The sequence below is a fragment of the Neltuma alba genome, unplaced genomic scaffold (genome assembly GCF_004799145.2).
Source record: "Neltuma alba isolate B1F8T4 unplaced genomic scaffold, ASM479914v2 tig00003405_pilon, whole genome shotgun sequence".
Classification (NCBI taxonomy): domain Eukaryota; kingdom Viridiplantae; phylum Streptophyta; class Magnoliopsida; order Fabales; family Fabaceae; genus Neltuma; species Neltuma alba.
Genome location: NW_021633270.1, coordinates 28789 through 41810, shown reverse-complemented (window position 1 = coordinate 41810; position 13022 = coordinate 28789). Strand labels below are relative to the sequence as shown.

At 35.5% G+C, this 13022-nt stretch overlaps 1 protein-coding gene and 1 long non-coding RNA gene across 5 annotated transcripts in view; both read right to left on the bottom strand.

Moving 5' to 3' along the window:
- Positions 1 to 243: 243 nt before the first annotated feature.
- The window catches only part of LOC114741467 (histone-lysine N-methyltransferase ATXR7), a 15886-nt gene continuing 3107 nt past the window's right edge, over positions 244 to 13022 (bottom strand). For 2 of the 4 annotated variants that reach the window (XM_028929747.1, XM_028929746.1), the window contains exons 3-19: positions 11213 to 11777; positions 10962 to 11078; positions 9859 to 10182; positions 9435 to 9773; positions 9060 to 9365; positions 8526 to 8981; positions 7967 to 8381; positions 7710 to 7862; positions 7133 to 7554; positions 6924 to 7046; positions 6306 to 6386; positions 5557 to 5610; positions 5227 to 5378; positions 5064 to 5107; positions 4932 to 4977; positions 3330 to 3459; positions 439 to 1348 (exon numbers count right to left, since the gene is read on the bottom strand). In XM_028929747.1, coding sequence (XP_028785580.1) covers positions 5086 to 5107; positions 5227 to 5378; positions 5557 to 5610; positions 6306 to 6386; positions 6924 to 7046; positions 7133 to 7554; positions 7710 to 7862; positions 7967 to 8381; positions 8526 to 8981; positions 9060 to 9365; positions 9435 to 9773; positions 9859 to 10182; positions 10962 to 11078; positions 11213 to 11777 — 3529 coding nt within the window. In that variant the 3' untranslated portion in view covers positions 439 to 1348; positions 3330 to 3459; positions 4932 to 4977; positions 5064 to 5085. Of the gene's footprint in view, positions 259 to 438; positions 1349 to 3329; positions 3460 to 4931; positions 4978 to 5063; positions 5108 to 5226; positions 5379 to 5556; positions 5611 to 6305; positions 6387 to 6923; positions 7047 to 7132; positions 7555 to 7709; positions 7863 to 7966; positions 8382 to 8525; positions 8982 to 9059; positions 9366 to 9434; positions 9774 to 9858; positions 10183 to 10961; positions 11079 to 11212; positions 11778 to 13022 lie in introns of those variants that run through there. The other 2 variants (XM_028929749.1, XM_028929748.1) reach the window with 2 other exon arrangements.
- The window catches only part of LOC114741469 (uncharacterized), a 27953-nt gene continuing 15338 nt past the window's right edge, over positions 408 to 13022 (bottom strand). The window contains exon 3 of the long non-coding RNA XR_003739775.1: positions 408 to 1111. This is a non-coding gene — a long non-coding RNA (uncharacterized LOC114741469). The remainder of the gene's footprint in view (positions 1112 to 13022) is intronic.

Here is a 13022-nt window from a genome sequence, read left to right as displayed (position 1 = left end):
AAATCCATTTTTCAACAATTCAAGATACTTACGTATGGATACTTTGGTGGGTAACTGACAATTCAGAAGTCCATTATTATTAATCAATTAAATATTTGAACTAATTATTCATAACATTATATGTTGTGCATATTCTTAGAAACACAAGATCATCAACATCAAAGTAACAACAACAACGACAAGGGACGGAAAAGAGAACGTACCAGTATGCACACCCCGACGCAGCAAAGTTTTATGGTTTTCCTATTGGAGCTACTCCTGCAATCACAGGAATTGAAAAGGAGCAAAATAAATATACGTATATGCAACCCTTTTGGAAGAGAAAGAGAGACTTCTTTAAACTATTTTCTCTTCCGAACTAATTAATACCTAATAATGAAATTGATAATGGTAACGTCAAATGTCAGCCGAATTTTTCCCTTTTTTTTTTTTTTTGACAATGTTCCGTTTAGACAGATGTAAAGATAGAATTTCAACCGAATGGCCTTGACTTGCTATTTTAAGCTAGGGTTTGCAATTTTGCACAAATAAAAGTAACATATTCAGTTTATCACTATAACATAACAAGCTTCCACAGGATAAGCACTACAGCGCAATCAATTCTACCAAGGACCTTCATTGTAGATCCCATCATCACATGATAACATGTGAAATACAACCTTATTTTACATGTCCAGCTTCTTCGTTGAACTTTCCCACTATTATCTGTTGATGAGATGTGACAACCATTCATAAGAAACCCATATTTTAAGGCATTATTTTCCACATGCCAACAAAAGTAACAAGATTGCTGGCTTAAACATGATAAGTAGTAATCTCACTAACAATAAAACCTGTCAGATTGATCAAGCAGCTCACTGCCAATTCAAGCAAACATTGAATGTTTCAATGTTCTAAAGCGGGTGAATCCATGTCCAATAAATTACAATCCAATATTTTTTCCCCCAAGAAATGGCATTGCTATAATGGGTCTATGGAAATATGAAAATGTTACTAACTCAGTTCCATTTGATACATCAGAAATAAGGGTGTAACGAGTGCGGGGACATTTAGTAATTGTGTAGCAAATTTCAGCAGCATGCACTGGGATTTTCCAAAAAAAAAAAAAATTCTCTTATTAATAAATCATTTGTTTATCTAAACCAATAGAAATTTATCCTCATCTATCATATGTTAAAAAGAAACAATTATTTACAGCTTCTAAAGGGGAGAAACTCATCTGCCAAAAAACTCTACAAGAATCCCATAGGTTAGTTATTTCATCTTCCAACGAATAGGCAACCCAAAATAGTTATCAACCAACAGTATCACGTCATTTAGCCCTTCTTCAGTGATGCAGACCAATATCCTGAAACAAAACAAATACTGAAATAAACACCCATTTAATGATTTATCTTTATTCAATTTCAGTTATCATCACCAATAGGACTTGATCGCAGAAACACCTATTCAAACTTCTTTTATTGAATTTTTAAGAAATACATATGAATAACTTTGTCATCACCTCTTAATCCAAAATCATACAACATGAAGAATCTAGATATTTTCCAGATGTATATTATTCCTTCGTTCCAATTCTATCCAATGAAATTTCTTTAGAAGTTTTACAGTCATAGTTGACACAATTACTACTATATTAAAAAAAACTTAAATCAACACCCCCCCCCCAAGCGCATGTTTACTGATTTGTCTATATTCAATTTCAGTCATCATTATTAACAAAACTCTCAGAATAAAAAGCTCTTGCACTGTTGAAAAAAATTGAACCACTTAACTGACCATCATACTGGACAGTTTAGACCACAAGGCCAGTAAAAGAAAAATAAACTAAATTGACAACAGCTATCTAAAATCGGTCAAAAAATGGATCAAAAATAGAACTCTAGGCTCTCTCCAGTGGCCAACAACCTAATCCAACAAGAAGGTAATCCCTTTGTATTTATAGGCCCAACTCTCAATTCTTTCATAATTCACCAACGTGGAACTTTGATACATCCCTTCTAACATCCTAGAAGTTATGTTAAAAGCAAAAGTATAGCCGGAGCTTACTACAGGCAAGGGAAACCTAGATAAGGAAAATGACGTGGGCTGTCTGCCATTCAAGCAGAGTATTAAAGGGGAATATGTTCTATAAAGTTTTCTACACTCCCACCACCACCAGTACAGCAAGATCAACAAGCTCTGTCCCCACCAAGTGAGGCCAACTATATGACGACACAGTGCCATTGTACGATATGAACCACCAAATCTGATAATATATAAAATTAAACCATTCTTTAATAGTGAATTACAAACAAGTGTCTATAAAACCCAGCACTTCTTTTTCTCAACCATAGCTACTATCCAGTCTCTAGTTTACTGGTGGGTTTAACCAAAGGTAAGCTAACAACCAAATAGGAAATGAGGCATCTAATAGACTTGTAAAAAGAACAAAAATCAACTTCAATTTGAACACAAGTACAATGTGCTCATTACCTCGTCATAAGTTTCCCTATTGGTGAGAATTCTGAAAAATTGAGTGATTTAAACTTCCTTTTGAGTTTTTGTCAAAATTCCGTGGACTGAATGTTCACACTTAAAAGTTCAATTTTAAAGATATTGGCTAAAATAATCTCTGATGAACCTAATTAATAAAATACATATCATATTTTTTTACATGGAAATTTGGACTACAGAGGTTTTGCTACAGTTGGGTTCTCGGTTATTTTTTATGGAAGACATTTTCAAGGTGAGTGGGTTAGACAGAGGGATCAGTGTCACTTACTTCGGTTCTGTAATGGTTAATGTGATTAGTGTGATGTTATCCAGGGTATGTGACACGAACCTTGTTAGGGCTTTGACATTATTTGACTTTGTAGTCATAGTACTAGTTGCCATAAAATTCCTTGCTCACAGTGTAGCATTCCATGGGTCCCAGTTGAGCCAGGTATCCCACGTGTCTCAATCAGAATATGCTTTCACTTTTTTATAGTTCGGGATTGGGACTTTACTTGTAATAGCTGAAGCAACTACGTCTTCACCTTGAATAGGAGCGTTCAGAAACATCTCTAAGGGGATCGGCTAATAAATTAGGAATTTATCTTTCTCCTTGGGTGTCTGAGGCTCCTCTCTAACCATACTTCCTCCTTATGAGAATTTTGAATCTATAAATCATTCTCCTCCATCCATTTTTGGTTGTCTGTGCCAATTTCACATAATTATATCTTAAGGAAGCCAGATCAGGTAAATATCAATGCAAGATAGAAAATAAACTAAACATTCACAAAGGACAAACCGCATGCACACCAGACAACCAGAAGAATACGAATCCCCAGGAAGTGAAAACATACAAAGTATGATTGCAAAGTACAAGAACTCTCACAACTCATCCAATGCAATCCTTGGTGAAATGGATGTTGAAAAGAATGTCTGAATCATGGAGAGTACTACGCCCACTTCCTCTGGAAGTATAATATCATCCTGTGGAGAAAAATATTTCATTAAAATCTCAATAACAAAGGACATTAAATATTTTTCAATCAAACCAGAAGCCATTCTTTCTGACCAAATCTAGCCACCAAACATTCAAAATTAAGGTATTTCATTCAAAGTAAAAAAATGAATCAATAATGAATACCAAGAAATATATTCCTAAAGTTCGTCACTAATTTAATCATCAATGTAAAATGTTAACTTCCCATCATTGAACAGCCACCCACATGAGCAAATGTGTTGAGGCGTGGTAAGGAATGGAATGGGCCAGGAAGCTGATCTGGTGGTTGGCTACTAATAGTATTTGAAAATTAATGACTCAAAAATAGGAGTTGCCTACATCTCTTGTTCCTGAGGATCTTCAGGGTAGCCAATGTTCCTGTTTATCAAGCTTTTCCAAATTTGCATAATCTTTCATCATGGCATAACTTTCCAATTCCATGATTTCGGACTTCTCCCCAGGGTTTTTTTTTTTTGGGGGGGGGGGGGGATTGTGTGCTGTTTTGAATCTTATTTGTTTCACCAGATGTCCCTCTTGTAGATCCATGAATACGAGGCTTTAACCCATTCTGAAGCCTTGAACTTTCATCCCCTTCAGATCGGAGAGTTTCTGGATTCAATTGCTGCTTTCTCTTGCAAGCCTTATTTCTCCATTTTTCCTTCCCGCAGGGCAGCACTTTTACTGGCGAGATTTAATAGGGAAAACTAAAGCACCCCTTGAAAGGAAATCTTCTACATGGAAGAAAGCGAAAATAATGCCAGTGACATGCTGCAAATTTGAACACTATAACCCCATATTTATTTCAAGACAGATTGTGAAACAACTTTGCCATCTTACATTGCAGTATGTCTACTGGGTACTGGAATAAGTTGTTTAGAAACTTTGGCCAGATTTGAGTTTGCACAAAAAAATTTGGATAACTTTTAATAGATTTAGTATAATTGTTTTGGAAGTAGAGACAGTAGAATTCTGTTCATGCTTGTTTTAGAAGAATTTCTTTGACTAATATAAATAGGGATTGGAGGCGTTGTCATTTTCTTAAGCATCTCTTCCTCTTTTACCCTTTAATTTTCCCCCTTTTTCTTTTTTATTTTTCCGTTTATAAGGTTGTCCAATCCTCCTTTCTCATAATTGTTCCATTTTGAAAAGGCTTTTCCTGCTGTAGTTTGAACAAATAAAAGTTAAAAATGCCTAGTGCAGTAAAGGAAGAGAGAACAGATTCAGACAACCATTAATTTTCCTCAAATATGTTGGGAAGAATAATTATAAGCATCCACGGAAAGATCAAGACTTGCACCAATTAAAGCAACATATGAGTAGTATTAGAATCACTAATCAGATACACTGAAACTTAAATAATGCAACGCATGCAGAAGGGAACAACGTGGTAAACAACAGATAAACATCACCCTCAATTGTTGTATAGCAGACCACAATTGCCCAGGACAGAAGTACATACCTACTGCCAAACCCCTTGTCAATTCCAAAATATGCAAAAGGTAAACCTGTAAAAACAAAAGAGTTACAAATGCAATAAACTATCAATAATGAAATTAAACATTCAAAGAAACCTTAAGTGATCATTGCGTACCTAAATTAAAGATCAAATCCCTCTAATTCAGTGATCCGCGACACCTGCATGTTAAGCACATAAAAAATTGAGAACATATACATTTTATAGGATGTTGAAACCAGACAACATAAAATAGATGGTTAACCCATAAGATTTTAGAGATGTGAAGTCTTAGTCTTACTTTTTGGACCCACAGTTGCAGGGAATCTTATTCTCCTCCAAAGGAAATTTATAATTGTATGTAATTTCTTCACCAGCGGCTATATGACGTTTTGCATATATGAAAATCTTCTTTTGACCCTCAACAGATATAACCTTGGTATAGCAATTAGGCTGCCAAAAATTCAAATTGAGACATAAAATAATGACAAAAAGCAGCATGATGCGCACACACAATATTCAAATACTTGTTTGAGAAATAAAATGATGATAAAAAGCACAATTCGACTTGTTTCCACATTTTTGCATAAAGACGCTCACATTCAATTTAAGAAATATTAACCACAAGTACCTCACAAGAGTGATTTATAAATCTTGCAATACCACCTCTTTTTGTAGCATCAACCTGCACACAATCAAGCAGAACAAGAAGCATCGTATGATTTCAATAGATGTTGCTCAATTCAAAGCTCGGGAGATTAATGGCAAGAAAAAACGAAAAGACAAAAAAGGAAGCTCTGGAGATTCACAAATAAAAGATATTTACAATTATATCTAACATAAAGAAACTGGAACTCCTGTTCTCAAGAATAAGAGGTGATAGAAATGTCATGTGGATCATCCTATTGCTCAAACCAGTGACTATTACCTATTTTAGCTATCACTCCCACAATCCTGTTTTTGTCAATACTAAATTTACCAAGTAATTTAGATAAAATACTAGCTCTTCAATGTGCCAATCATCCCTTAGGTCCCATGCCTTGTGTCCCAATTTCTAGCCAGAAGCATATATTTCTCTATCTTCAAGTTTGCACTCCCATAAGCTTTGATTATACCTATGTGATTCTAATCAGCAAATAATGTAGAACTTTAAAATCTCATCATAGTCTTTATGGTTTAAGTAACCTTGACATTTCAAGTTTCAACCGCATTCAGTTTTCCAGAGAGAAAATCATTGCAATAGATCAACATAAAGATGGCAAGGCCGAGTATCAGATATATCTAACACAACGATTATCATTGTGTTAACAACTATCTTAAAGAAATAAGATGAATAAAAACTTCAAGGAAAGCAAATGGCAAAACTTTTACAATACCAACCACATAGCCATCATCAAGTCTAAACAAGTAACTGCTGCCAATTCCCATCTTTTCATATTGACGTTCACGTATATCAGATATCTGGGAGATGAAAAATTAAATATTAATTAATTGGTCCAATGGAATAGCAATTAAAAGCGAAAAAGTAAAATTGAGAAAATCAGGGAAAATAGATTAACATCATAAAGCTTTGATGTGTGCATTTTAGTAGTAATTCTAAGTACTCGCATTCAATAGTTGATGATGAGTTAGGACAAAAACAAAAAATTTGTGACACTTCATAAAGAATATTTCTTAAACCGATTCTGTTCATACATAATTTTCTGAGATTTTAATCTGAAACAACGACGTAAAAACAATCCAGTTGATAAAGCTTTGATGTGCGCTACTAAAAGCACTACTAAATACTCATGCGTTCCATATTTGATGAACTAGGACTATAACAAAAGGAAAAAAAAATAGTAACAATTTATATAGAATATTCTTCTAACTCATTCTGTTCATGCATACTTTTTTCTGAGATTTTAGTGGGAAAAAATTTCTTTATGAAACATTAAAATCATAGAACTTTGATTAGGACATTTCAGTGATGATATTAAATAATTGCATGTTTCATACCTGAGGACGGATTAATTCTCCAATATATTCAATCACAAAGTCTTCCGCCTCTATTGACTCCAAGGCAACAATACCCCAGTCATGTATTTTACTTCTTTGAAAACGTAAACGTTTTTTCCTTGCCTGAAAATTGACAAACAACCTTCAATTAAAGTATTCACATAACTAGATAAAAATATACAAGAAAACATTAAGAATTCTTTAATCACCTTCAATTGAGTGGCTTTCAGAAGATCAGCACCTTCCGCAGCTGCAAGAAGGTTACGCATTTTCACTCTATTTGTGCGTGCAGAAAGAACCTTACAATTTGACCAATGAAATGGATTACTATCAGATGGTACAGAGTTCTTTTGAACACAGAGTGTTCCCCTAACATGTGCTCTATCAGCAGAACTGGCATTTACAGACCATTTATGCCATTCCCACCCATCAATAGAAGTCCTGGCACATCCGTCAGATCTAGGGCATGACTTCAATGGCTTGCATTTAGCAGACTTCGTCTTTGACATGGCGTGTCCGCCAACTCCAACCTTTGAACCGTCATTAGCAATCTTCAAAACCTTTGAAGGACGTGAGGATGGCATGTCATCAGCTAGATGCTTCCTTTTTAGTTTTGATGCTTTATTTGTCACTACAAAAGAATGCACGGTTAAAAATAAATAAAAATCTAGCTTGAACTTTTTTTTTTAAAAAAAAAATGACCCTAGGCAGATTAGTTTAAACAAACAGGAAGGCGATAAGCATATATGAATTCAACAAGGGCAAGACTATTAATAGAAAAGCTACCATTAAGAGCTCCCCTGGAGCAATGACGAGTGGACTTTCCATGAATGGCACCATCACGACCACTGCTATCAACTGCTTTTTTCTTGCCAACGCTATTTTCCACAACAGCTAAAATCTTCTCTCCATTACTTTTCTCATCATTCTTTACATCATCTAGATTTTTTTTTTTTGGGGGGGGGGGGTGTTGGGACATGTTATTCTTTAAAAATGATTTACCAAAAAAGGGTCAACAACTGCAACGCAAAAAAATCACATACCTTGGACTGCCTGTGAATGCTTCACTAATTTTTTACTAGTTGCATTATTTATAGACAACTTCTTACTCTGCAAGTGCCTTTTAGCACCAGCAGCAAGAGACTTTCCATTAGCCTGTTTATCCTTCTTCCCTTTTATCAGCTTGGTCTGCACAGTTTTATCAGGAGATATTCCAACTTTGGCAGAATCATCCAAATCCCCAGAAAAACATTTCTTCTTCTTATCAACTTGTTTTTTGACTGGCGCAGTTATGTGTTGAGAAGAATGTCGCTCTTTCTGTGGCAGCTTCTTTCGATGATATGTATATTTCCCAACCATCCGAGAATTTTCTGATGAAGAATTTTTGGGTATTTTCTTCATTCTTCCCAGAGTTGGATTGTTCAAATGTTCCCCAGATGACTTCAGTATTTTCCCTTCCTAGAAGGAGAAAAAAACAAACAACTAAAAAATATGAATTGTGATTAAAAGACATTGGAAGAAAATTAGAGGCACAGAGAGGTAGCAAACAAGGTGAGGGTCAATATTTACGTTCCTGAGAATATCAAATGACCCAATGCTCACCTTGTAACCATCAGGCTGGCTGATCTTCTTTGTAGTGCAGAATGATGCAAAAAGTTGATCAAATGCAGCATCAAGAAACAAAGATTTCCACTCTTCAAGAACCTCAGAATGCAATTTCTGTCGGCATAGGGCTGTTGTAACATATTTTGTTATCTTAGGTACACTTTCAACTGATCTTGAAGGTCGATACTTATAATTGTATTGTGGGATAATAGTTTTTAAATTCTTTTCACATCCAGGAGGTGATATGTCGCCAATCTCCTTTTCATTAACCACATCACCTACATTGGCATGCAACTCCTGAAATGCACTTGAGAATAAAGTAGACATACGGTTTCCAGATATGGTATCTTGAAGACGATCTCCTTTCATAGCAACCTTATTGTCAGATAAAATCCGCTCTTCAGATGTTTTGTCACAAGATATCTCTTCAAAAATGTCATCAGTAACAGCATCCTAAAACATTGAAAGGGATTCTTCAACAAAACACAATTTAAACAAAAAGCATAACATTAACACTTCTAGTAAAGTTACCTTGTTCAAGTTGTCTTCTTCAGAACATTTAAATAATCTTTCCACTTCCTTGTCAACTAAACTTTTAATGTATTCAGTTAAAGATGCCTCTGATATCGAGTGAAGCTCATTCTCCACACTTTCAAGAATGCATATCAAATCTATACGATCACAGCCAGAAAATGACACCCTTCCATTTTCTGGAATATTACCATCTTTCAAGACAATAGAAGACGATTGACTACGATAGTCTCTCTCCAGTGCCACCACTCCACCATGAGGATGCCAAACAGCAACATGTTCAGAGGAAACTGGCCTGGGAAGCAACTGTAAATGATTGTTAAGATAACAACAGATACAACTAAAGCCAAAAAATCAAGTATGCATGCTACTTACAGCTTCTTCTGATGTGATCATTCCACCATAATCTTTATATCCATAAATAGATGGTCGAGGCTTACTACAAGTAGACCAACGTTGTCTCTTTCTCCACTTATGTATGTACCCTGCCATAGAGTCATAAACCACAGCATTCCACATGACTTGCATGCAATAATCACAAAGCACTTTACGAACAACAGCATATGAACACCAAAAATTTTCAATGCTTCCAACTGATTTAGTGCTTGTTGGAGACACTCTGGAAACTTCACAAGACTGATCATCAAGCATTTGGGAAGATGCTGGCTCGCTTGTAAGAACCGTGCCTTTTCTCATCTCCACAGCAGCCTCAGTCTGTTGAAAAGAAGACATAACTTATTAAACTACTACACTGTTGAAAAACCTCTACACTATCAATTATAGAGTAAAAAGGCATCACCATTCTGCAGTCTAACAAGCTAGTCCCAGAAGGCTGATCAACTGAGTCATGCTTATGCCTCCGAGATTTCTTTTCAGTAACAAATTCTGCAATGTTGTTACTGATAATCTCATCCAACACCACCCTGCGGGCAGTTTTCATCACTCCTGAATGTAGCTGAGAACAAATTTCCTCAGATATTTCACAGATGAAGCTTCTGATATCACTACAAGCCCTGTCACTTTTGGAATCTGATCTACAGATATTTTCAAGCTTTCCTGTTTTCCATGCATTTATAGCAGACAAAAGGACAAAGGGGCTACACTTACTTTCAGTATGATGAATCTGTAAATTAACATAATTCACAAGCAACAGTTAGGTACAAGGACACTACTACCAAACAATGGTAAGCTAAGGATATAAAGTGATATTCATCAATATTGATTTAAAATGAACTAATGAATTATTAGAAGGGTTAATTTAGTTAATGCTTTTTATTTTAATTTCCAGATTAGTATTGCAACAAGATGCTAGCGAACAGACAATAGATTTACATCAAATGGAGAATAAATTCTATCCTAGTCCTTCTAAAGCTAAATGTTACAAAGACTGGAGGTTTGAAAACTTCATACATTCTTTTCTAACATCTAGATTATGCCCTAAAAAATATGTTGGTTTCATTAGAGTCCTTTAAGAAAACGTTTAATCAAATGCAATTTTAAATGGATCTATTAGAGAGTCAATTAGAAAAATACCAAAAAGGAATTATTTAAAATAATGACAACGAGTTATCTTGTCAGGTTATTTCTCCACCGGTAAGAAATTTTAATCTGGTTTCTGACAGTCTCTTCAGCAATTGGTGGATAACTAACAGGGAAACAATATTCCAGCACTCAATCAAAAAGTGGACCAAATCAAGAATCCAAAGTTTTTGCCTTTGAAAAAACAAGCAACAAGTTATTTCCGATCTATGGCCAGCATCCAGATATTTAAAAGGTAATGAGATGAAAATAAAATTTTAAAAAATGAAAATTCAGTGCATCAGAGAGAGCCATAAATGGCATCTCATCAGCAGCAGGATGCAGACTAAATATTAGTTTACAAAACCCCAATTTATATCTTACCACCGATGAATCTCGGAGATGGCCATAATGATGCCAGGATATTAATTCCAAAATGGAATGTGGTCCATGCTTCATTCCCTTTTCATCCTCATAAAGCCAACAGCATTCTTCATGTAACTAGAATAAGATGTGAAAAACACAGGTCAGAAAGGCAAATAAATATGGTAAAATGACTACCATAATGACACTGTATAGCTTAACATTAAGCAAAAGTTACACCACCCTCAGACAAGATTTATGCAATTGGGTACCTTTGAGATCGGTGTTAAGATTTCCTTACTGGTGTAGCTGAAATGTGACAGAGAAACTAACTGTGAATCAAGGTTGACAGCTACAGAAGGAGCGTGCTCAAAGGATCCTTGTCTATATGATGTCATATCCTTGCCAGATGATGTGGAGCAACCTGTAGGCGTGGTTAGAACTGAGCGACTTGTGCTCAGATATAAGAACCCTGTGGAAACATGGTCAGGAAACTGCTTGAAGTAGTTCAATGGTACAGGGTTCATTAATGTGCCATTAATCACAGGATACACAGGAAGCTCAACTGGCAAGAAACCAGTAGTTAATCCTTCATATAGTTGCTCCTGAATATAGGGACCACACATTTGTCCATTTTCGTTGACATACATCCAACCACTAACAAAAGCAGGCTGCATATAGCCAGGATGACTCTGATCCTGAAATGAAATATTTCCTGTTGTAAAGCATACAGGATCATCAACGCTTTTAATATTTGACTGGCAGCTCATATCCAATCCAGAATCTGAATCAAATCTATCATCAAGACTGCAACAAGATGGTATATCACCAATAGCCCTGCAAAAGAGGGAAAAAGTTGTAAGCAATAGAAAAGGAATAATTTTGTTAAAAAAAAAAAAAAGGAAGAATAAATTTTAAAAAAATTCACCAACATGCACTGTGTGAGAGCCTTAAAGGACAAATTCTTCTAGTTAAGCAGAAAGACAAATAAAACCAAGTAGGAGCAAACAATATTATAGTTTATACCCATCATTGAAAAACTGGAAGGTCCAAGAAGGGATCAAAGTAGAGTAAAATAGAAACATTATGCAGCCATGGGTAGTGACAAATCGAAATAAAGAGAATAAAGAAGTGAAAGCCCCTGAAAAGGGGATACATCCTCCTCAAGTACATCTCATCTCTAATCAAGACTGAACAGCCAACTTGAGATGCCAAAGGCCTAGAAAAAGAACATAACCCCAGAAATAAATCTCAATAGACTCTATGATCTCTAAATGGGACATCACATGTCATTATTCACTTTTCGCAGACTTGATCTAAGCTGCCCCATGAGGATGTTAGAAACGTAAGCAATGCATAATTTCAGAAAGAAGCCATTAGTCATGCTTTGATACTTTCAGAGCATGACAAATAGATAGCAGATAACATAGGAGCTGTCAACTGAATGGAAACTACACAAGAAAAGATAGAGGCTATATTAAAACTGTAACCATGAGCATAGTAAAGCCATTAGAACCCCAGTAATCGGCTATCAGAACAATTTGCAATCAACACATTCACCCAGAAAAAAGTTGTCCACATTCAAAGCCTAACTGCAAGGTGTTCTAAGAGGCTTTAAAATATCTAAGAAATTGGTCCTACTAGTATGGCCTTCAAATATCCCATTTAACAGGGGCTTTTGCCTTGAAGGGTAATGAGAAGCAGGGTATCCAATATTTCAGCTTTCACACATATATTAAAATTCTAGAAAATGGACCAAGAAATGTCATGCTTGTTCATGCTCGGGCAGAGGTAAATCAATATGCTGACAACCAGGAAAAGTTTGTCATTATCTAAGGCTGAACTGTGGTGAGTTCAAAAACACTTGAAACAATCTATAATTTTGGGCATTAATAATTAGGTCGTCAAATGTAACCACCTTATTGGGGTTTTAGTGCATGTTTGGTTTCATGCTGCAAACCACCAAAACCACAATTTAGTGGAAGCACTCCAAGGACATTTTGATGGCTTCCAACGTGAAACCAACCAAACCATTAGATTCAAAAGGTAAAGGGGAAGAAAAAGGCCCAATACTTAGGCATA